The sequence below is a fragment of the Salvelinus namaycush genome, chromosome 32 (assembly GCF_016432855.1).
Source record: "Salvelinus namaycush isolate Seneca chromosome 32, SaNama_1.0, whole genome shotgun sequence".
NCBI classification, from domain to species: domain Eukaryota; kingdom Metazoa; phylum Chordata; class Actinopteri; order Salmoniformes; family Salmonidae; genus Salvelinus; species Salvelinus namaycush.
The window spans coordinates 19,491,646-19,513,045 of NC_052338.1; the positions used below are offsets into that span (position 1 = coordinate 19,491,646).

At 48.2% G+C, this 21,400-nt stretch overlaps 1 protein-coding gene across 1 annotated transcript in view; it reads left to right on the forward strand.

The window, feature by feature from the left end:
- LOC120026857 (triple functional domain protein-like) overlaps positions 1 to 21,400 on the forward strand; it is a 116,455-nt gene that overhangs the window by 65,918 nt on the left and 29,137 nt on the right. The window contains exons 11-37 of the mRNA XM_038971573.1: positions 608 to 739; positions 1,072 to 1,302; positions 2,709 to 2,831; positions 3,780 to 3,971; positions 4,110 to 4,279; positions 7,283 to 7,457; positions 8,373 to 8,568; positions 8,682 to 8,848; positions 9,039 to 9,158; positions 9,465 to 9,656; positions 9,942 to 10,091; positions 10,247 to 10,361; positions 10,450 to 10,565; positions 10,941 to 11,063; positions 11,583 to 11,780; positions 12,619 to 12,734; positions 13,116 to 13,182; positions 13,607 to 13,716; positions 13,924 to 13,993; positions 14,181 to 14,270; positions 14,364 to 14,456; positions 14,789 to 14,900; positions 16,602 to 16,792; positions 17,002 to 17,103; positions 19,553 to 19,698; positions 20,629 to 20,728; positions 21,122 to 21,365. Coding sequence (XP_038827501.1) covers positions 608 to 739; positions 1,072 to 1,302; positions 2,709 to 2,831; positions 3,780 to 3,971; positions 4,110 to 4,279; positions 7,283 to 7,457; positions 8,373 to 8,568; positions 8,682 to 8,848; positions 9,039 to 9,158; positions 9,465 to 9,656; positions 9,942 to 10,091; positions 10,247 to 10,361; positions 10,450 to 10,565; positions 10,941 to 11,063; positions 11,583 to 11,780; positions 12,619 to 12,734; positions 13,116 to 13,182; positions 13,607 to 13,716; positions 13,924 to 13,993; positions 14,181 to 14,270; positions 14,364 to 14,456; positions 14,789 to 14,900; positions 16,602 to 16,792; positions 17,002 to 17,103; positions 19,553 to 19,698; positions 20,629 to 20,728; positions 21,122 to 21,365 — 3,841 coding nt within the window. The remainder of the gene's footprint in view (positions 1 to 607; positions 740 to 1,071; positions 1,303 to 2,708; positions 2,832 to 3,779; positions 3,972 to 4,109; positions 4,280 to 7,282; positions 7,458 to 8,372; positions 8,569 to 8,681; positions 8,849 to 9,038; positions 9,159 to 9,464; positions 9,657 to 9,941; positions 10,092 to 10,246; positions 10,362 to 10,449; positions 10,566 to 10,940; positions 11,064 to 11,582; positions 11,781 to 12,618; positions 12,735 to 13,115; positions 13,183 to 13,606; positions 13,717 to 13,923; positions 13,994 to 14,180; positions 14,271 to 14,363; positions 14,457 to 14,788; positions 14,901 to 16,601; positions 16,793 to 17,001; positions 17,104 to 19,552; positions 19,699 to 20,628; positions 20,729 to 21,121; positions 21,366 to 21,400) is intronic.

Genomic DNA, 21,400 nt, shown 5'->3' on the forward strand with positions numbered 1-21,400 from the left:
AACCTAGCCATGTGACATCCAGGTTATCATGGTGGAATCATTTACAAAGAACTAACCTAGCCATGTGACATCCAGGTTATCATGGTGGAATCATTTACAAAGAACTAACCTAGCCATGTGACATCCAGGTTATCATGGTGGAATCATTTACAAAGAACTAACCTAGCCATGTGACATCCAGGTTATCATGGTGGAATCATTTACAAAGAACTAACATAGCCATGTGACATCCAGGTTATCATGGTAGAATAATGCACTGACTCTCAAAATATTTCCAAAATGAGCAATACATATACATAGTTACTAGACACAGCGCTGTGTGTGTGTGTGTGTGTGTGTGTGTGTGTGTGTGTGTGTGTGTGTGTGTGTGTGTGTGTGTGTGTGTGTGTGTGTGTGTGTGTGTGTGTGTGTGTGTGTGTGTGTGTGTGTGTGTGTGTGTGTGTGTGTGTGTGTGCGCGTGTGTTCCTCTATAGTAAATGAGTAACATGGACTCGTGGTGTAAAGCGTGTGTGTAATGTGTTTGTGTTCCTGTCTCTACAGTACATGGGTAATGTGGACTCGTGGTGTAAAGCGTGTGTGTAATGTGTTTGTGTTCCTGTCTCTACAGTACATGGGTAATGTGGACTCGTGGTGTAAAGCGTGTGGAGAGGTGGATCTACCCTCGGAGCTCCAGGACCTAGAAGATGCTATCCACCACCACCAGGGCCTCTACGAACACATCACTGCTGCCTACTCAGAGGTAAACAGCACTGCTGCATACCCAGAGGTAACATACATGTGTGTGGGTGTGGGTCAGTGGAAGCTGCTCGGAGGAGCTATAGGAGGATGGGCTCATTGTAATGGCTGGAATTGAATTAATGGAACGTTAACAAACACATCAAACATATGGAAACCAGGTTTGACTCCATTCCATTAATAACATTCCAGCCATTACAATGAGCCCGTCCTCCTATATCTCTCCCCACCAGCCTCCACTGGTGTAGGTGTGTGTTTGGGGGGGGTGGTATCACTAGCATGGTGTGTTTGTATGTACTGTATGTGCTCAAGCCAGTTTCCTTCCCCCTCCTCCAGGTCAGTCAGGACGGTAAGGCCCTATTGGATAAGCTCCAGCGCCCTCTGACCCCGGGGGGGGCTGATTCGCTAACGGCTTCGGCCAACTACAGCAAGGCGGTGCACCACGTGCTGGATGTGATACACGAGGTGCTGCACCACCAGAGACAACTGGAGAATATCTGGCAACACCGCAAAGTCCGCCTGCACCAGAGGCTCCAGCTGTGTGTGTTCCAGCAAGACGTACAGCAGGTGTGGACTAGTTCTGACCCTGTGTGGCTCAGTTGGGAAGAGCCTGGCTCTAGCCACGCCAAGGTCGTGTGTTCAATACTCGCAGGGATCACATAAATGATACACATACTGGAAATGTATGGACACACTAGTAGGCATCACCCTTGTAGCCAAGGTAACTGTTGCCATGGCGATACTGCTGGCCAGTATCCAGGTGAGGGGTATTCTGCCAAGTGGTAGAGGGAGAGAGAGTGAGATGGAGAAAGATCTGAGAAGGGAGAGAGAGTGAGATGGAGAAAGATCTGAGAAGGGAGAGAGAGTGAGATGGAGAAAGATCTGAGAAGGGAGAGAGAGTGAGATGGAGAAAGATCTGAGAAGGGAGAGAGAGTGAGATGGAGAAAGATCTGAGAAGGGAGAGAGAGTGAGATGGAGAAAGATCTGAGAAGGGAGAGAGAGTGAGATGGAGAAAGATCTGAGAAGGGAGAGAGAGTGAGATGGAGAAAGATCTGAGAAGGGAGAGAGAGTGAGATGGAGAAAGATCTGAGAAGGGAGAGAGAGTGAGATGGAGAAAGATCTGAGAAGGGAGAGAGAGTGAGAGGGAGAAAGATCTGAGAAGGGAGAGAGAGTGAGATGGAGAAAGATCTGAGAAGGGAGAGAGAGTGAGACGGAGAAAGATCTGAGGAGGGAGAGAGAGTGAGATGGAGAAAGATCTGAGAAGGGAGAGAGAGTGAGATGGAGAAAGATCTGAGAAGGGAGAGAGAGTGAGAGGGAGAAAGATCTGAGGAGGGAGAGAGAGTGAGATGGAGAAAGATCTGAGAAGGGAGAGAGAGTGAGAGGGAGAAAGATCTGAGGAGGGAGAGAGAGTGAGATGGAGAAAGATCTGAGGAGGGAGAGAGAGTGAGATGGAGAAAGATCTGAGAAGGAGGGCGAGAGTGAGAGGGAGAAAGTTCTGAGGAGGGAGTGAGAGGGAGAAAGATCTGAGGAGGGAGAGAGAGTGAGAGGGAGAAAGATCTGAGAAGGAGGGCGAGAGCAGGACAAGGAAGCTGTGAAGAGGGAGAAAGAAAGGTGTAAGGAACATGAGGGCTTTGTCTAGAAGGGATACAGCTTTTGTCAAACTTGACTTTTCGTAGCAGGTTTAGGAGAACTTACGCAGCAAGTTAGGATACTTAATTGAGCAGGTAAGGGGAGTTAGGTTGAGGTTAGGAAAACCGTTAGGGTTAGCTAAAATGCATCAATTTGACAAAAGCTGTCCCCTATCTAGAAATGACCAGATGGGAGGGAACTCATCCTCTCTGTCATCTACCTTCCTCTGCCTACTGACTGGAGTGGTATGCTGTTTCCTCTCTCACGACAACCCCTTTTTCCTCTGCCCCACAGCCTGAACTTCTATGCCACTTAGCTAACTGTGCATGCTTGTGTGTGTCCAGGTTCTGGACTGGATAGAGAACCACGGGGAGGCGTTCCTCAGTAAACACACAGGCGTTGGGAAGTCCCTCCATCGAGCCAGAGCGCTACAGAAACGACACGAGGACTTCGAGGAGGTCGCCCAGGTAGGACACCTCTCTTCATGTCTCTGCTTTGACCTTTCCTCTCTTTCCCTTTCCTCTCTCCATCACATACTCTCTCTTTCTCCCATCTTTGCACTAAATACTGTCTCTCTCTCTCTCCTCCCCTTCTCCCTTTCTCTTGTTAACTGTCCTCCCTCTTTTCTTCTCCCACGTCACTCCCCCTCTCTGTCTCACTCCCCCTCTCTGTCTCACTCCCCCTTCCTGTCTCACTCCCCCTTCCTGTCTCACTCCCCCTTCCTGTCTCACTCCCCCTTCCTGTCTCACTCCCCCTTCCTGTCGCACTCCCCCTCCCTGTCTCACTCCCCCTCCCTGTCTCACTCCCCCTCTCTGTCTCTCGCCCCTCCCTGTCTCACTCCCCCTCTCTGTCTCTCGCCCCTCCCTGTCTCACTCCCCCTCTCTGTCTCACTCCCCTCCCTGTCTCTCTCCCCCCCTCTCTGTCTCTCTCCCCCCCTCTCTGTCTCTCTCCCCCCCTCTCTGTCTCCCTCCCTGTCTCTCTCCCCCTCTCTGTCTCTCTCCCCCTCCCTGTCTCTCTCCCTCTCTCTCCCCCTCTCTGTCTCACTCCCCCTCTCTGTCTCACTCCCCCTCTCTGTCTCACTCCCCCTCTCTGTCTCACTCCCCCTCTCTGTCTCACTCCCCTCTCTGTCTCACTCCCCCTCCCTGTCTCTCTCCCCCCCTCTCTCTCACTCCCCGTCCCTGTCTCTCTCCCCCTCTCTCTGTCTCTCTCCCCCTCTCTGTCTCACTCCCCTCTCTGTCTCTCTCCCCCTCTCTGTCTCTCTCCCCCTCCCTGTCTCTCTCCCCCTCTCTCTGTCTCTCTCCCCCTCTCTGTCTCACTCCCCTCTCTGTCTCACTCCCCCTCTCTGTCTCTCTCCCCCTCCCTGTCTCACTCCCCTCTCTGTCTTTCTCTGTGTGATGGCTCTGTCCCTCCTCCAGAACACCTATACTAACGCTGACAAGCTGCTGGAAGCGGCAGAGCAGCTGGCCCAGACAGGAGAGTGTGATCCAGAGGAGATCTACCAGGCAGCCCACCAGCTGGAGGACCGCATCCAGGACTTTGTCAGGAGGGTGGAGCAACGCAAAGTCCTGCTGGACATGTCTGTCGCCTTCCACACACACGTCAAAGAGGTACAGGGTGGGAGGGAGAGTGCGTGTGTGGGGGGGTGGGGCGGTGGGTGGAGATGGAGGTGTGCGTGTGTCGTCAAGTAGCGAGACATCTTACTGGAATGTGTGTGTGCGACATGTTAATCATCTCTCGGTCCCTAGCTGTGGACGTGGCTGGAGGAGCTGCAGAAGGAGTTGTTAGATGATGTGTATGCTGAGTCTGTGGAGGCGGTGCAGGACCTGATCAAACGTTTCAGCCAGCAGCAGCTGACCATCCTGCAGGTCACTGTCAACGTCATCAAGGAGGGAGAGGACCTCATCCAGCAGCTCAGGTAGAACACACACACACACACACACACACACACACACACACACACACACACACACACACACACACACACACACACAGGTGTGCACACAGACGTACATGCATACTCACACACTCAACACACACGTACACACACAAAATGAATTAGAAGAAACTGTGCAGAAGGTGAGTGGGATGGAAGAGAGAAGAGAAGGAGGAGAGGAAGATGAAAGAAAACAACAGCATCCTCACATAGCGGACTGCCAGATGAGAGAGAGGCAATAGGAAGGGAGAGATGGAGAGAAGCAGTAGGTTGAGAGTTAGAGATCCATGTATTTCACACCTCTGACCACGATTCTGCTTCTATTTATATCAAGTGTGTGAGTCTTGAGGGCTCAACACACACTGAAGCTCTCTCTCCCTCTCTCTCCCCCCCTCTCTCTCTCCCCCTCTCCCTCCCCCACTCTCTCTTTCTCTCCCTCCCCCACTCTCTCTTTCTCTCCCTCCCCCACTCTCTCTTTCTCTCTCTTCCCCCCTCTCTCTCTCCCCCTCTCCCTCCCCCCACTCTCTCTCCCCTCCCCTACCCCCCCATCTCTCTCCCCTCCTCTCTCTCACCCCCCCTGTCTCTCTCTCTCTCCCTCCCCCCACTCGCTCTCTCTCTCTCTGGTGTATTCTCTCCTCTGGGTATTGTTACATAATGCTGGTTACATAAGTGTGGTTAATTATGTAGAATCCCCAGTACTCTGCTACAATGCTGTGTCTGTGTGTATATGCGGCTTAGACAGGGCTTAGACTCTGATGTGTTAGCTAACTTTGGACCAGAGCTAGCCCTTGACTCTCAGTTCCATGACATTACACATAATGCCTCCTAGAGTTTTCGAGAGCCAGACCAGAGCTAGCCAAGTAACAAGCTTGTGTCTGCAGAACGGAACCAGAATAAAAATGTAAAAAATATCAAAAAAGAAACGTCCTCTCACTGTCAACTGCGTTTATTTTCAGCAAACTTAACATGTGTAAATATTTGAATGAACATAACAAGATTCAAGAACTGGGACATAAACTGAACAAGTTCCACAGACATGTGACTAACAGAAATGGAATAATGTGTCCCTGAACAGAGGGGGGGTTCAAAATCAAAAGTAACAGTGAGTATCTGGTGTGGCAACCAGCTGCATTAAGTACTGCAGTGCATCTCCTCCTCATGGACTGCACCCTCCGATCCAACAGGTCCCAGACGTGCTCAATGGGATTTAGATCCGGGCTCTTCGCTGGCAGAACACTGATATTCCTGTCTTGCAGGAAATCACTCACAGAACGAGCAGTATGGCTGGTGGCATTGTCATGCTGGAGGGTCATGTCAGGATGAGCCTGCAGGAAGGGTACCACATGAGGGAGGAGAATGTCTTCCCTGTAACACACAGCGTTGAGATTGCCTGCAATGACAACAAGCTCAGTCCGATGATGCTGTGACCCATTGCCCCAGACCATGACGGACCCTCCACCTCCAAATCGATCCCGCTCCAGAGTACAGGCCTCGGTGTAACGCTCATTCCTTTGGCGATAAATGCTAATCTGACCATCACCCCCGGTGAGACAAAACCGCGACTCGTCAGTGAGGAACACTTTTTGCCAGTCCTGTCTGGTCCAACGACGGTGGGTTTGTGCCCATAGGCGACGTTGTTGCCGGTGATGTCTGGTGAGGACCTGCCTTACAACAGGCCTACAAGCCCTCAGTCCAGCCTCTCTCAGCCTATTGAAGACAGTCTGAGCACTGATGGAGGGATCGTGCGTTCCTAGTGTAACTCGGGCAGTTGTTGTTGCCATCCTGTACCTGTCCCGCAGGTGTGATGTTTGGATGTACCGATCCTGTGCAGGTGTTGTTACACTTGGTCTGCCACTGCGAGGACGATCACCTGTCCGTCCTGTCTCCCTGTAGCACTGTCTTAGGCGTCTCACAGTATGGACATTGCAATTTATTGCCCTGGCCACATCTGCAGTCCTCATGCCTCCTTGCAGCATGCCTAAGGCACGTTTACCGAGCAGGGACCCTGGGCATCTTTCTTTTGGTGTTTTTCAGAGTCAGTAGAAAGGCCTCTTTAGTGTCCTAAGTTTTCATAACTGTTACCTTAAGCTGTTAGTGTCTTAACGACCGTTCCACAGGTGCATGTTCATTAATTGTTTATGGTTCATTGAATAAGCATGGGAAACATTGTTTAAACCCTTTAGAATGAAGATCTGTGAAGTTATTTGGATTTTTACGAATTATCTTTGAAAGACAGGGTCCTGAAAAAGGGACGTTTCTTTTTTAGCTGAGTTTGTCTTACCTTTTTGTAGTTAATAAATCCAATGTGAAACGTGATAACTATAGTATCCTTAACTAGCATTGAAAGTGTATTAATTGTTCTCTAATTAAAAATCTCTCTCCCTAATTTCAGTAGCTACAGTAGAATATGCATGCTTTGGAGGAAGGGGGAGGGGCTACAGTAGAACATGCAGGCTTTGAAGGGAGGGGGAGGGGCTACTGTAGAATATGCATGCATTGGAGGGAGGGGGAGGGGCTACAGTAGAATATGCATGATTTGGATGGAGGGGCTACAGTAGAATATGCATGCTTTAGAGGGAGGGGCTACAGTAGAATATGCATGCCTTGGAGGGAGGGGCTACAGGAGAATATGCATGCTTCAGAGGGAGGGGCAGGTAGCCTACACACACAAACTAGAAAAGATGTTCAGCTGGCAGGCAGGCAGACGCTGGAATACGTTTCTAAGTGACAGTGAGGGATTTGCATAGGCGCTTTGTGTTTTTTGTGGTACTGTGAAAAAAAAATCCTGGAATGTAAAATAACGTTATTAACCGGTTCCAATGCTTTTAAAATTATGGTTCTGTTCCGGAACAGTATAGATCACTTATGTTCTCGTTTTTCGGTTCTCTTCCCTGAACCGGTTCCAACCCCTGGTAAATACACATGTCCAATTGTTTGTGTGTGTACGTTTTCTTCAATGAGTGTGTGTGTTCTCTCCTATGGTAGGGACTCTGCTATCTCCAGTAACAAGACCCCCCACAACAGCTCCATCAACCACATAGAGAGTGTGTTACTGCAGCTGGACGAGGCCCAGGCTCAGATGGAGGAGCTGTTTCAGGAGAGGAAGATCAAACTGGAACTCTTCCTACAGCTACGCATCTTTGAAAGGGACGCCATCGATGTGAGTGTATGGTGGGGGTGGAAAGGGTGTGTGTGTGTGTGGCAGAGGAGGTCCGGTGAACTTGTCTAGACTTTAGCTCAGTGACATAACCTAGTCTTCCGTTTTTAGATTACCCGACTCAATGACACACGTGTGTGTGAATCCTCACCTTGTGTGTGTCCACACATGTCTGCAATCTACAGTGCCTTCAGAAAGTATTCACACCCCTTGACTTATTCCACATTTTGTTGTGTTACAGTCTGAATTTAAAATACCCCAATGTCAAAATGGAATATTTTGAAAATGATATATTTAGAAATGATTACAAATGTAAAAGCTGAAAGGTCTTGCGTCAATAAGTATTCAACCCCTTTGTTATGGCAAACCTACATGAGTTCAGGAGTAAACATTTACTAAACAGGTCACATAATAAGTTGCATGGACTGTGTTTAATAATAGGGTTTAACATGCTTTTTGAATGACTACCTACCTCATCTCTGTACCCCACACATAAAATGATCTGTAAGGTCCCTTAGTCGAGCAGTGAATTTCAAACACAGATTCAACCACAAAGACCAGGGAGGTTTTCCAAAGCCTCACAAAGAAGGGCACCTATTGGTAGATGGGTAAAAAAAAGCAGACATTGAATATCCCTTTGAGAATGGTGTAGTTATTAATTACACTTTGGATGGTGTATCAATACACCCAGTCACTACAAAGATACAGGTGTCTTTCCTAACTCAGTTGCCGGAGAGGACGGAAACCACTCAGGGATTTCTAAAAACATGTTTTCACTTTGTCATTATGGGGTATTGTGTGTAGATGAATTCCATTTAGAATTCAGGCTGTAACACAACAAAATGTGCAATAAGTCAAGGAGTATGAACACTTTCTGAAGGAACTGTAGATATCTCACCACTCTTCTCTCCCCCCCAGATCATCTCAGACCTGGAGTCGTGGAACGAGGAGTTGACTGTTCAGATGAGTGAGTTTGATACAGAGGACCTGACCCTGGCAGAACAGAGACTCCAGCACCACGCTGACAAGGCCCTGACCATGAACAACCTGACCTTTGACGTCATCCACCAGGGACAGGAACTGCTGCAGTACGTCAACGAAGTACAGGCCTCTGGTGAGTAGCAGTACACACATGTGCCCGACGGAGCTTACATTGAATGACATTCTTTCTCTCTTTCTCTCTCCATCCCCCCTCTCTTTCTGTCTCTCCCTGTCCTCTCCCTCCAGGTGTAGAGTTGCTGTGTGACAGAGATGTGGACATGGCTACTCGTGTTCAGGACCTGCTGGAGTTCCTCCATGAGAAGCAGCAGGAGTTGGACGTAGCAGGCGAACAACACAGGAGACACCTGGAGCAGTGTGTACAGCTGCGACACCTACAGGCCGAAGTCAAACAGGTACGCATGTGCACACACACACCTGGAGCAGTGTGTACAGCTACAACACCAGAACCATCAATTGATACCACATTATTTCCCATTATATACTAGTAGAAACACCACTATAGTAAATACCAGGTAAGTACCAGTGGGAACAGTACTAATATGCTATTCTGATAACTTATATCCTTGTTCCTGGTCTGTGCAGGTCCTAGGATGGATCCGTAATGGGGAGTCTATGTTGAATGCTGGTCTGATCACAGCCAGTTCTCTACAGGAAGCAGAACAGCTACAGAGAGAGCACGAACAGTTCCAGCATGCCATTGAGGTGAGCACAGCCATTCGTGACGCAACATAACACACTTTCATTCTTATACATTGATAAACAAATGTATCATTTATTCTGTCTCTCTCTCTCTCTCTATCTATCTATCTATCTATCTATCTATCTATCTATCTATCTATCTATCTATCTATCTATCTATCTATATCTCTCTCTCTCTCTCTCTCTCTCTGTCTCTTTCTTGCTCTTTCCATCTTTATTTCCCATTATTTTCTCTCTTTCTCCCAATCTGATATTGTATAATATAAACCCTTTTTCTCTCCTCATCCCTCTCTCCTCTCCTCCACATAGAAGACCCACCAGAGTGCCCTGCAGGTGCAGCAGAAGGCTGAGGTGTTACTCCAGGCCAACCACTATGACATGGACCTGATCAGAGACTGTGCTGAGAGTGTAGCGTCCCACTGGCAGCAGCTCATGTTGAAGATGGAGGACAGGCTGAAACTGGTCAACGCCTCTGTAGCCTTCTACAAGACCTCCGAACAGGTAGGGGGCGCCCTCACTGTGCAAGGGGCAGGGGAACGTTTTGAGTCTGGACTAAAGGGGTAGGCGTTTACCAGATGGACATGCTAGAAAGTGCCAATATTGTTACATAATAAACAAATATGTAGGTGTTTGGAAATGTGCATTATGGGAACTGAAGTTTTAAACCCATCGCTGATTCTAACAGGTGCGCAGTGTGTAGGTGAACCTGGAGCATAAGAGGGGAGAGGACTGGTGTGGCATTATGGGAGCTGTAGTTTATGTACGGTATATATCTGACTGAAACAGGTGTGCAGTGTGTTGGAGAGCCTGGAGCAGGAGTATAAGAGGGAAGAGGACTGGTGTGGGGGGGCTGATAAACTGGGTCCTAACTGTGAGTCAGACCACGTCACCCCCATGATCAGTAAACACCTGGAACAGAAAGAGGCCTTCCTCAAGGTAGGAGCATTCAAACACACACACACACACACACACACACACACACACACACACACACACACACACACACACACACACACACACACACACACTCACAGAGACCAACACACTCACAGCTGTTACCCATGTCCCTAACTGTGTGTGTTTTTCTCTAGGCATGTACCCTAGCCAGACGTAATGCTGATGTGTTCCTGAAGTACATGCACAGGAACAGTGTTAACATGCCTGGGATGCTCAGCCATGTCAAAGCACCGGAACAACAGGTCAAGAGTGAGTATCACACACACATTCATATTATTCCAGAAGAATGCTTTATCAAATACAGTATAATGGAATGTAATATCTGTGTTGCGGTCAGACATCCTGAATGAGTTGTTACAGAGAGAGAACCGTGTTCTCCACTTCTGGACCATGAGGAGACGACGGTTGGACCAGTGTCAGCAATATGTGGTGTTTGAACGCAGTGCCAAACAGGTACACACACAATTTATCTCTCTCTCTCTCTCTCTCTCTCTTTCTCTCTCTCTCTATCTCTATCTCTATCTCTATCTCTCAAGCTCTCTCTCTCTCTCTTTCTCTATCTCTCTCTATCTATCTCTCTCTCTTTCTCTCTCTCTCTATCTCTATCTCTCAAGCTCACTCTCTCTCTCTCTATCTATCTCTCTCTCTCTCCCTATCTCTCTCATTCTCTCACTCTAACTCTCTTTTTGTCTTTTGTTTTCTTTCCTAGTCAAAATGGCTGTTCTCTCTGTCCCCTTCATTCTCTGTTTCTGTCAGCTCATCTGTAACCTCTGTCTATCTCTCTACTCCAATGTCCACCTCAACGATCTCTGTGTGTGTAATCCTCAGGCTCTGGAGTGGATCCACGACACGGGAGAGTTCTACCTGTCAACACACACCTCCACCGGCTCCAGTATCCACCACACACAGGAGCTGCTGAAGGAGCACGAAGACTTCCACATCACAGCCAGGGTAGGAAGGACAGACACACACACACACACACACACACACACACACACACACACACACACACACACACACACACACACACACACACAGGAGCTGCTGAAGGAGCACGAAGACTTCCACATCACAGCCAGGATAGGAAGGACAGACACACACACACACAGACACACAGACAGACAGACAGGCACACAGACAGAACTATATAGACAGATCTTTACTTCATAATGTTTTTGAATCCTAGCATTACACATTTAAAATTGAACCCTCTCCTTCCCTGCTCTCTCTCTCTCTCTGTCACTTTCACTCTCTCTGTCACTTTCACTCTCTCTCACTCTCGCTCTCTCTCACTCTCTCTCACTCTCACGCTCTCACTTTCACTCACTCTCACGCTCTCACTTTCACTCTCTCTCACTCTCCCTCTCACTCTCGCTGTCTCACTCTCTCTCTCACTTTCACTCTCTCTCACTCTCTCTCTCACTTTCACTCACACTCTCACTCTCTCTCACTTTCACCCCCTCCCCCCAGCAAACAAAAGAGCGTGTCAAGCTGCTGATCCAGCTAGCAGATGGTTTCTGTGATAAGGGCCATAGTCACGCTGTGGACATAAAGAAGTGGGTGACGGTGGTGGACAAACACTACAGAGACTTCTCCCTGCGTATGGACAAGTACCGGACCAGTCTGGAGAAGGCACTAGGCATCTCATCTGACATTAACTCCAAGGCTGTAAGTCTGGAGGGTGTGTGGTGCTGGGGGGGGGGGGGGGGGGCACTAGGCATCTCATCTGACATTAACTCCAAGGCTGTAAGTCTGGAGGGTGTGTGGTGCGGGGGGGGGGGGGGGGGGGGCACTAGGCATCTCATCTGACATTAACTCCAAGGCTGTAAGTCTGGAGGGTGTGTGGTGCTGGGGGGGGGGGGCACTAGGCATCTCATCTGACATTAACTCCAAGGCTGTAAGTCTGGAGGGTGTGTGGTGCTGGGGGGGGGGGGCACTGGGCATCTCATCTGACATTAACTCCAAGGCTGTAAGTCTGGAGGGTGTGTGGTGCTGGGGCTGGGGGGGGTGGAAAAGGAGGCATCTCATCTGACATTAACTCCAAGGCTGTAAGTCTGGAGGGTGTGTGGTGCTGGGGGGGGGGGGGGCTGGGGGGGTGGAGAAGGAGGCACTGGGCATCTCATCTGACACTAACTCCAAGGCTGTAAGTCTCGTGGGTGTGGGGGGTGGGGGGGAGAAGGAGGCACGGGGTATCTCATCTGACACTACCTCAAAGGCTGTAAGTCTGGAGGGAGTGTGGTGGTGTCGACAGGGTGGGGGGTGTGGTGGTGTCGACAGGGTGGGGGGGGTGGGGGGGGGTTTCCATGTAATGGTTGCTGGAAATATTAATTGAAAAATCCTCTCTGCACACTGAAGGCTTTTAGTGTACACTTGTGTATGATGATCCATGCCCTGTGCAGATTAAAAAAAGTGAAGCTCTTTAAAAGTACTTTTCGGTACAGACCTACTGTATTTTTGGGGAAATCATGTCTCCCTCCCTCCATCTCTCCCCCCATCACTCTCTCAGAGTAAGGAGCTTCAGTTGGACATGATCCCGGCCACACCTCAAGGGTCAGAGGTCAAGCTGAGAGATGCGGCTCACGAACTCAACGAGGAGAAACGCAAGTCCGCTCGCAGGAAGGAGTGAGTCATCACTTCCTCTTAACTTCCTGAAACCGCATTAGATCGGTCATAATAAACAGTCATAATAAACCAATTCCAAAGGCAATCAACCAGTTGATCCTGCCTTGGCCTCTTGTCCCCACTCAACATCTCCTAGCTAAAACACACACACACGCACGCACACACACACACACACTGCTCTAAACAGCCACAACTACAGACACGACAATGCATTTTAAAATGCATCCCCATCATAATGCGTTCTGGCCAGGTTATAATGATGTTTTAATGAGACACTAACTCCTACAGGTCTAAATGGACAGGGCAGACAGACTAAGGGTTCTGTTGATAATGCTGTAGATCAGCAGAAGAGGCTAACCATGTGTGTGTTTGTGTGAGCAGGTTCATCATGGCTGAACTGATTCAGACAGAGAAGACCTATGTCAGAGACCTAAGGGAGTGTACGGACGTAAGTTTAGCCTACCCTCTCTTTCTCTACCCCCTAACCCAGGGGTGTCAGACTCATCCCGCCGAGTGTCTGAAGGTTTTCCTTTTTTCCTTTCAATTAAGATCGAGACAACTAGGTGTTCCTTGCTAATTAGTGACCTTAATTCATCAATCAAGTACAAGGGAGGAGCAAAAACCTGCAGACACTCGGCCCTCCATGGAATGAGTTTGACACGTGTGCCCTAACTTATAGTGTGATTATAGTGTGCCAATGTCTGGCGCCACCTTGTGAAATTTGAACACAACACACGATCTTCTGAAATGTAGGGTGCCGTGTTGAATTCCATTATATGCAGCGGCTGTGACTTTGTGAATGATTTGATGTAATATATCTGCCCCCTCTGTGTGTGTGATCTAACCCCCTCTCTCCATCCTCCTCCCTCCAGACGTACCTGTGGGAGATGACCAGTGGGGTAGAGGAGATCCCTCCTGGCATCGTCAACAAGGAACACATCATCTTTGGAAACATGGTGGACCTCTATGAGTTCCATCACAAGTATGTCGTTTACATCCGTACACACAGACAGACAGCAAATGATTGCAGCTGTCCTGACGGGCACTAACCATTGCTTTTGGTAGTCAAACAGTTGAAACTTGTAGTTAATTTCTAATGCAGAAACACTATACAGTTTTAGGGTGTCTGCTCACTCACTCTCTCTTCTTCCCTCTCTCTTCTTCCCTCTCTCCTCTCCTCCATCATCAGTATCTTCCTCAAAGAGCTGGAGAAGTATGAACAGCTACCAGAAGATGTGGGCCACTGCTTCGTCACCTGGGTGAGTGTGTGTGTGTGTCCCTAAAATAGCCAAATGTAGGTTTTTATGAAATAGAGAGAGGATACACTCCAAAGAATAATTAAAATACTTTAATATCTCTATTTCTAAATTGTGATAAGTCAAAAAGGAAACGTATGGCTTTGGAGTATATTTGTTTAAACTCTTAGTTGTATTTCTGTGTGTCCAGGCTGATAAGTTCCAGATGTATGTGAACTACTGTAAGAACAAACCAGACTCCACCCAGCTCATCCTAGAGCACGCCGGTCCCTACTTTGACGTGAGTACCCTGCTCTCCCATTGGCCCTCACTGTGACGGACAGCTCTTTGCATCCAATCACATCACTGTGTTTCTCTGTGTGGGCGTGTACAGGAGATCCAGCAGCGGCACCGATTAGCAAACTCCATCTCCTCCTACCTGATCAAGCCTGTTCAGCGAATCACCAAGTACCAGCTCCTGCTCAAGGTAACCATAGCAACCCTCTGCTATAAACCACATACACAACCACAACAAATGTTTGTACCCGTATGTTTACATTGTGATGAGCAAGAATGTAGGGACATGCCTTTTTATTTGGTGAGTAGCTTTTATGCACCCATCACACTAGTTATCATTAGTGAGTATGTTACTTGACGTCCATAATCTCGTCCTGCGTTCAGACCATATTTTTGGTTTCTCCTCTACATCCCAGGTTATGGGTAATTGAGGCACCCCCTAATTGGCTGAGTGTCATTCACAATAAAATGGCGGATTTGCTTTCAAAGGGTGTTTGTTGATGGAACCTGTCTGATGTGTAGGAGCTGCTGACGTGCTGTGAGGAGGGGAAAGGAGAGATCAAGGATGGACTGGAGGTCATGCTCAGTGTCCCCAAGAGAGCCAACGACGCCATGCACCTCTCAATGCTGGAGGGTAGGACTCACACACATCTAGCCAGTGATGCTCATGCACCTCTCAATGCTGGAGGGTAGGACTCACACACATCTAGCCAGTGATGCTCATACACCTCTCAATGCTGGAGGGTAGGACACACACACATCTAGCCAGTGATGCTCATACACCTCTCAATGCTGGAGGGTAGGAGATACACACATCTAGCCAGTGATGCTCATGCACCTCTCAATGCTGGAGGGTAGGACACACACACATCTAGCCAGTGATGCTCATACACCTCTCAATGCTGGAGGGTAGGACACACACACATCTAGCCAGTGATGCTCATACACCTCTCAATGCTGGAGGGTAGGACACACACACATCTAGCCAGTGATGCTCATACACCTCTCAATGCTGGAGGGTGAGACACACACACATCTAGCCAGTGATGCTCATGCACCTCTCAATGCTGGAGGGTAGGACACACACACATCTAGCCAGTGATGCTCATACACCTCTCAATGCTGGAGGGTAGGACACACACACATCTAGCCAGTGATGCGCATGCACCTCTCAATGATGGAGGGTGAGACACACACACATCTAGCCAGTGATGCTCATACACCTCTCAATGCTGGAGGGTGAGACACACACACATCTAGCCAGTGATGCTCATGCACCTCTCAATGATGGAGGGTAGGACTCACACACATCTAGCCAGTGATGATCATACACCTCTCAATGCTGGAGGGTAGGACACACACACATCTAGCCAGTGATGCTCATACACCTCTCAATGCTGGAGGGTAGGACCCACACACATCTAGCCAGTGATGCTCATGCACCTCTCAATGCTGGAGGGTAGGACACACACACACACACATCTAGCCAGTGATGCTCATGCACCTCTCAATGCTGGAGGGTAGGACACACACACATCTAGCCAGTGATGCTCATACACCTCTCAATGCTGGAGGGTAGGACACACACACATCTAGCCAGTGATGCTCATGCACCTCTCAATGATGGAGGGTGAGACACACACACATCTAGCCAGTGATGCTCATACACCTCTCAATGCTGGAGGGTGAGACACACACACATCTAGCCAGTGATGCTCATGCACCTCTCAATGATGGAGGGTAGGACACACACACATCTAGCCAGTGATGCTCATGCACCTCTCAATGCTGGAGGGTAGGACTCACACACATCTAGCCAGTGATGATCATACACCTCTCAATGCTGGAGGGTAGGACACACACACATCTAGCCAGTGATGCTCATACACCTCTCAATGCTGGAGGGTAGGACCCACACACATCTAGCCAGTGATGCTCATGCACCTCTCAATGCTGGAGGGTAGGACACACACACATCTAGCCAGTGATGCTCATGCACCTCTCAATGCTGGAGGGTAGGACACACACACATCTAGCCAGTGATGCTCATACACCTCTCAATGCTGGAGGGTAGGACACACACACATCTAGCCAGTGATGCTCATACACCTCTCAATGCTGGAGGGTAGGACACACACACATCTAGCCAGTGATGCTCATACACCTCTCAATGCTGGAGGGTAGGACACACACTTATCTAGCCAGTGATGCTCATACACCTCTCAATGCTGGAGGGTAGGACACACACACATCTAGCCAACGATGCTCATGCACATATGTACAGTGAAGTAACTCTCTATAGCTTCCTCCATCTCTCTTGCTCCCTCCCCTGTAGGTTTCGATGAGAACATTGAATCTCAGGGAGAGCTGATCCTGCAGGAGTCATGCCAGGTGTGGGATCCTAAGACTCTGATCCGTAAGGGTCGCGAACGGCACCTTTTCCTCTTCGAGATGTCCCTCATCTTCAGCAAGGAGGTCAAGGACTCCAACGGACGGAGCAAGTACATGTACAAGAGCAAACTCTACGTGAGTAAAACTCTGTCTCTCTGTGTCTCTCTCCCTTCTGTTTAAGTCGTTCTCTGTCTCTGTGTCACTTTTTTTGTCTCCATCTTTATTTGTCTGTATCTCTCTCTGTGTTTATGGTGTGTTATTGTTAAATACACATACAGTATACGTATTACATATTGCCAAAGGAATTCCAATAAAATGTCAGTGATTTCTCTTCCTCTCTCCAGACGTCAGAGTTGGGGGTAACAGAGCACGTTGAGGGAGACCCCTGTAAGTTTGCTCTGTGGGTGGGACGCACCCCAACCTCCGACAACAAGATTGTACTCAAGGTAAAAACAGAGGAGAATACCTTACATCCCTCTCTCCTCTCATCTTTCTCTCCCCATCCATCTATCCCTCTCCTCTCCTTTATCTCTCCTCCCCCCATTATCCCTTTCCCCATCCATTTATCCCTCTCTCCTCTCCTTTATCTCTCCTCTCTCCCATTATCCCTTTCCCCATCCATTTATCCCTCTCTCCTCTCCTTTATCTCTCCTCTCTCCCATTATCCCTTTCCCCTTCTATCTATCTATCTATCTATCTATCTATCTATCTATCTATCTATCTATCTATCTCCTTTATTTCCTTTCCTCTCCTCTCCTCTCTTCTTCTCTTCTCTTCTCTTCTCTTCTCTTCTCTTCTCTTCTCTTCTCTTCTCCTCTTCTCTTCTCTTCTCTTCTCTTCTCTTCTCTTCTTCTCTTCTCTTCTCTTCTCTTCTCTTCTCCTCTTCTCTTCTCTTCTCTTCTCCTCTTCTCTTCTCTTCTCTTCTCTTCTCTTCTCTTCTCTTCTCCTCTTCTCTTCTCTTCTCTTCTCTTCTCTTCTCTTCTTCTCTTCTCTTCTTCTCTCTTCTCCTCTCTTCTCCTCTCTTCTCTCTTTTCTCTTCTCTTTTCTCTTCTCTTTTCTCTTTTCTCTTCTCTTCTCTTTTCTCTTCTCTTCTCTCCTCTCCTCTCCTCTCCTCTCCTCTCCTCTCCTCTCCTCTCCTCTCCTCTCCTCTCCTCTCCTCTCCTCTCCTCTCCTCTGTTTGATTGCATGACTATGGTGCTGCCTGATGGATGTGAAGCTTCGTATGAACCTTCGTATGTGCTTCTGTTTCTTGTTCCTTTCTGTACCTCTCTCTCTCCCTCTTTATACATCTGTTACCTTGCTGTCTTTATCTCTCTGTGTTGTCTTTAATGACTGTTCTATCATACAGTCTAGTCTAGTACAGTACATCTGTTACCCTGGTCTCTTTATCTCTCTGTGTTGGGTCTAATGACTGTTCTATCATACAGTCTAGTCTAGTACAGTACATCTGTTACCCAGGTCTCTTTATCTCTCTGTGTTGGATCTAATGACTGTTCTATCATCTAGTCTAGTACAGTACATCTGTTACCCTGGTCTCTTTATCTCTCTGTGTTGGGTCTAATGACTGTTCTATCATACAGTCTAGTCTAGTACAGTACATATGTTACCCTGGTCTCTTTATCTCTCTGTGTTGGGTCTAATGACTGTTCTATCATACAGTCTAGTCTAGTACAGTACATCTGTTACCCTGGTCTCTTTATCTCTCTGTGTTGGGTCTAATGACTGTTCTATCATACAGTCTAGTCTAGTACAGTACATATGTTACCCTGGTCTCTTTATCTCTCTGTGTTGGGTCTAATGACTGTTCTATCATACAGTCTAGTCTAGTACAGTACATCTGTTACCCTGGTCTCTTTATCTCTCTGTGTTGGGTCTAATGACTGTTCTATAACACAGTCTAGTCTAGTACAGTACATCTGCGTCTGGGGCTGTTTTGTTTATGTTTGTATCTCTGAATATTTAACGTTTGTTTGCTAACCAACCGTGGGCTAACATGCTTACGCCAACACCACTGACATGAACTTTAACCCCTAAACTCCCACAATTCCTCCAACTCCCACACCCTCTAGCTACTTTTTGCATCCTCTGTATGGATGAGAGGCATATACAGCTTTCTCTTCTAGAAAAATGGATCTCTTCTTGTTTTAGGATTTGACACCTCACGTGTTGACTCTCTATCTCTCATCTTCCGTCTCTTCTCTCTGTCTCTCTCTCTGTCTCTCTCTCTGTCTCTCTCTCTGTCTTTCTCTCCTTAACGAATTGAACATCTTATGTTTTTAATACCCACCTCCAAAGCTAGTTTTAGTACTGAAGCTTCTTGTTTGTGTCAGTGGTTGGAAAATCATGTTGCCCTACTCCTAACCAGTTGTCTCTGACGTAATATAATGACTCTGTTCCTATTCTGTCCATCAATATAACTGTTAACCACCTAACTAATTAACTAACTAGCCACCACCAAAATGCTCTAACTGTTGTCCGTCAGTCATCTCGAGCCATTCTGTCATTGAAAATGTAATATAAATGAACTAAACACAAACCAGTGAAATTCTCTATTCTATATTTGAACCAAAGCCAAGTCAGGGATGCAAACATGGATCGATGGTGAGTAAAACTGTACTAACTGGCCTAACACCTAACACAGCCCTCGGCTGCATCTCAATACTCTACTGTGGCCTCCTCTCTTTGTCTCCTTTCCTCTCCTACTCTCCTTATTCTATGTTTCAATGTCCACACTAGCTTACTACTTAGAATGAAGTCGTGTGGGTATTGGAATATAACCGTTTCTTCTCCAGTGGGGGTCTATGAAACTGTTTAGAATAAAGTATCAGTTCTGAGAGCGAGGTGATTGGGTGAATTCATTTACGACCTTTGACCCCTTCCCTGGGCCAATGGCAGGCGTCAAGCATTGAGAACAAGCAGGATTGGATCAAACACGTCAGGGAGGTGATCCAGGAGCGAACCATCCACCTGAGAGGAGCTCTGAAGGAACCCATACACATCCCTAAGTCTGCCACCGCCAAGCACCACAAGGGACACCGCAGGTACACAAATGCATAAGTATACTATACACACCTACACACACAGAGATACACATACACTGAGTGTACAAAACATTATGAACACCTGCTCTTTCCATGACATAGACTTACCAGGTGAAAGCTATGATCCGTTATCGATGTCACCTGTTAATTCCACTTCAATCAGTGTAGAGGAAGGGGAGGAGACATGTTAAAGGATTTTTAACCCTTGAGACAATTGAGACATGGAGGCTGAATTGGCAAGACAAAATATTGAAGTGCCTTTAAATGGGGTGTGGTGGTAGGTGCCAGGCTGAGTGTGTCAAGAACTGCAACGCTGCTGGGTTTTTCACACTCAACAGTTTCCCATGTGTATCAAGAATGGTCCACCACCCAAAGGACATCCAGCCAACTTGACACAACTGTGGGAAGCTTTGGAGTGAACATGGGCCAGCATCCCTATGGAACGTGTTCGACACCTTGTAGTCCATGCCTTGTGGAGTCCACTGCCTTGTGGAGTCCATTGCCTTGTGGAGTCCATTGCCTTGTGGAGTCCATTGCCTTGTGGAGTCCATTGCCTTGTGGAGTCCATTGCCTTGTGGAGTCCATGCCTTGTGGAGTCCATGCCTTGTGGAGTCCATTGCCTTGTGGAGTCCATTGCCTTGTGGAGTCCATTGCCTTGTGGAGTCCATTGCCTTGTGGAGTCCATGCCTTGGGGAGTCCATGCCTTGTGGAGCCCATTGCCTTGTGGAGTCCATATCTTGTAGAGGCCATGCCCCTATGAATTGAGGCTGTTCTGAGGGCAGGAGGGGTGCAGGGGTGCAAGTCAATATTAGGGAGGTGTTCTTAATGTTTTGTCCTCTGTGTACACTCATATGCATGTAGACACACATAACCACCTCCCCAAACACACACTTCCACACTCACCTCTGCCTGTGTATTTGTCTCTATCAGGGATGGAGAGGACTTGGACAGCCAGGGTGACGGCAGCAGCCAACCGGACACCATATCTATCGCTTCACGCACCTCACAGAACACACTGGACAGCGACAAGGTGAGCACACACACACACACACTGGTCATCTCTCTGGCCATACCAATATCATCCAGACAGGTGAGCACACACACACACTGGTCATCTCTCTGGCCATACCAATATCACCCAGACAGGTGAGCACAGCATACACTGGTCATCTCTCTGGCCATACCAATATCACCCAGACAGGTGAGCACAGCATACACTGGTCATCTCTCTGGCCATACCAATATCACCCAGACAGGTGAGCACAGCATACAGTATTTCTGAAATGTGATCATGAAGAGAAGGCTTCAGTTGAAAAGGACCTGAGGACTTTGATGCTTTAGCTTCTCAGGGAAATGATGTCATAATGATCCACCTCCTGTGATTCACCTTTCCTCCTGACCATCTCTCTCTCCTCTCCTCCAGCTGTCTGGTGGCTGTGAGCTGACCGTGGTGATCCATGACTTCATGGCTGGTAACAGCAACGAGCTGACCGTCCGGAGGGGCCAGACTGTGGAGGTCCTGGAGAGGTGCCATGACAAGCCTGACTGGTGTCTGGTGCGGACCACGGACCGCTCCCCTGCCCACGAGGGACTGGTACCCTGCGCCATGCTCTGCATCGCCCACTCACGCTCCTCCATGGAGATGGAGGGGATATTCAACCATAAAGGTGGGTGAGGAGGTGTTGGTAGGAGGTAGTGTCAT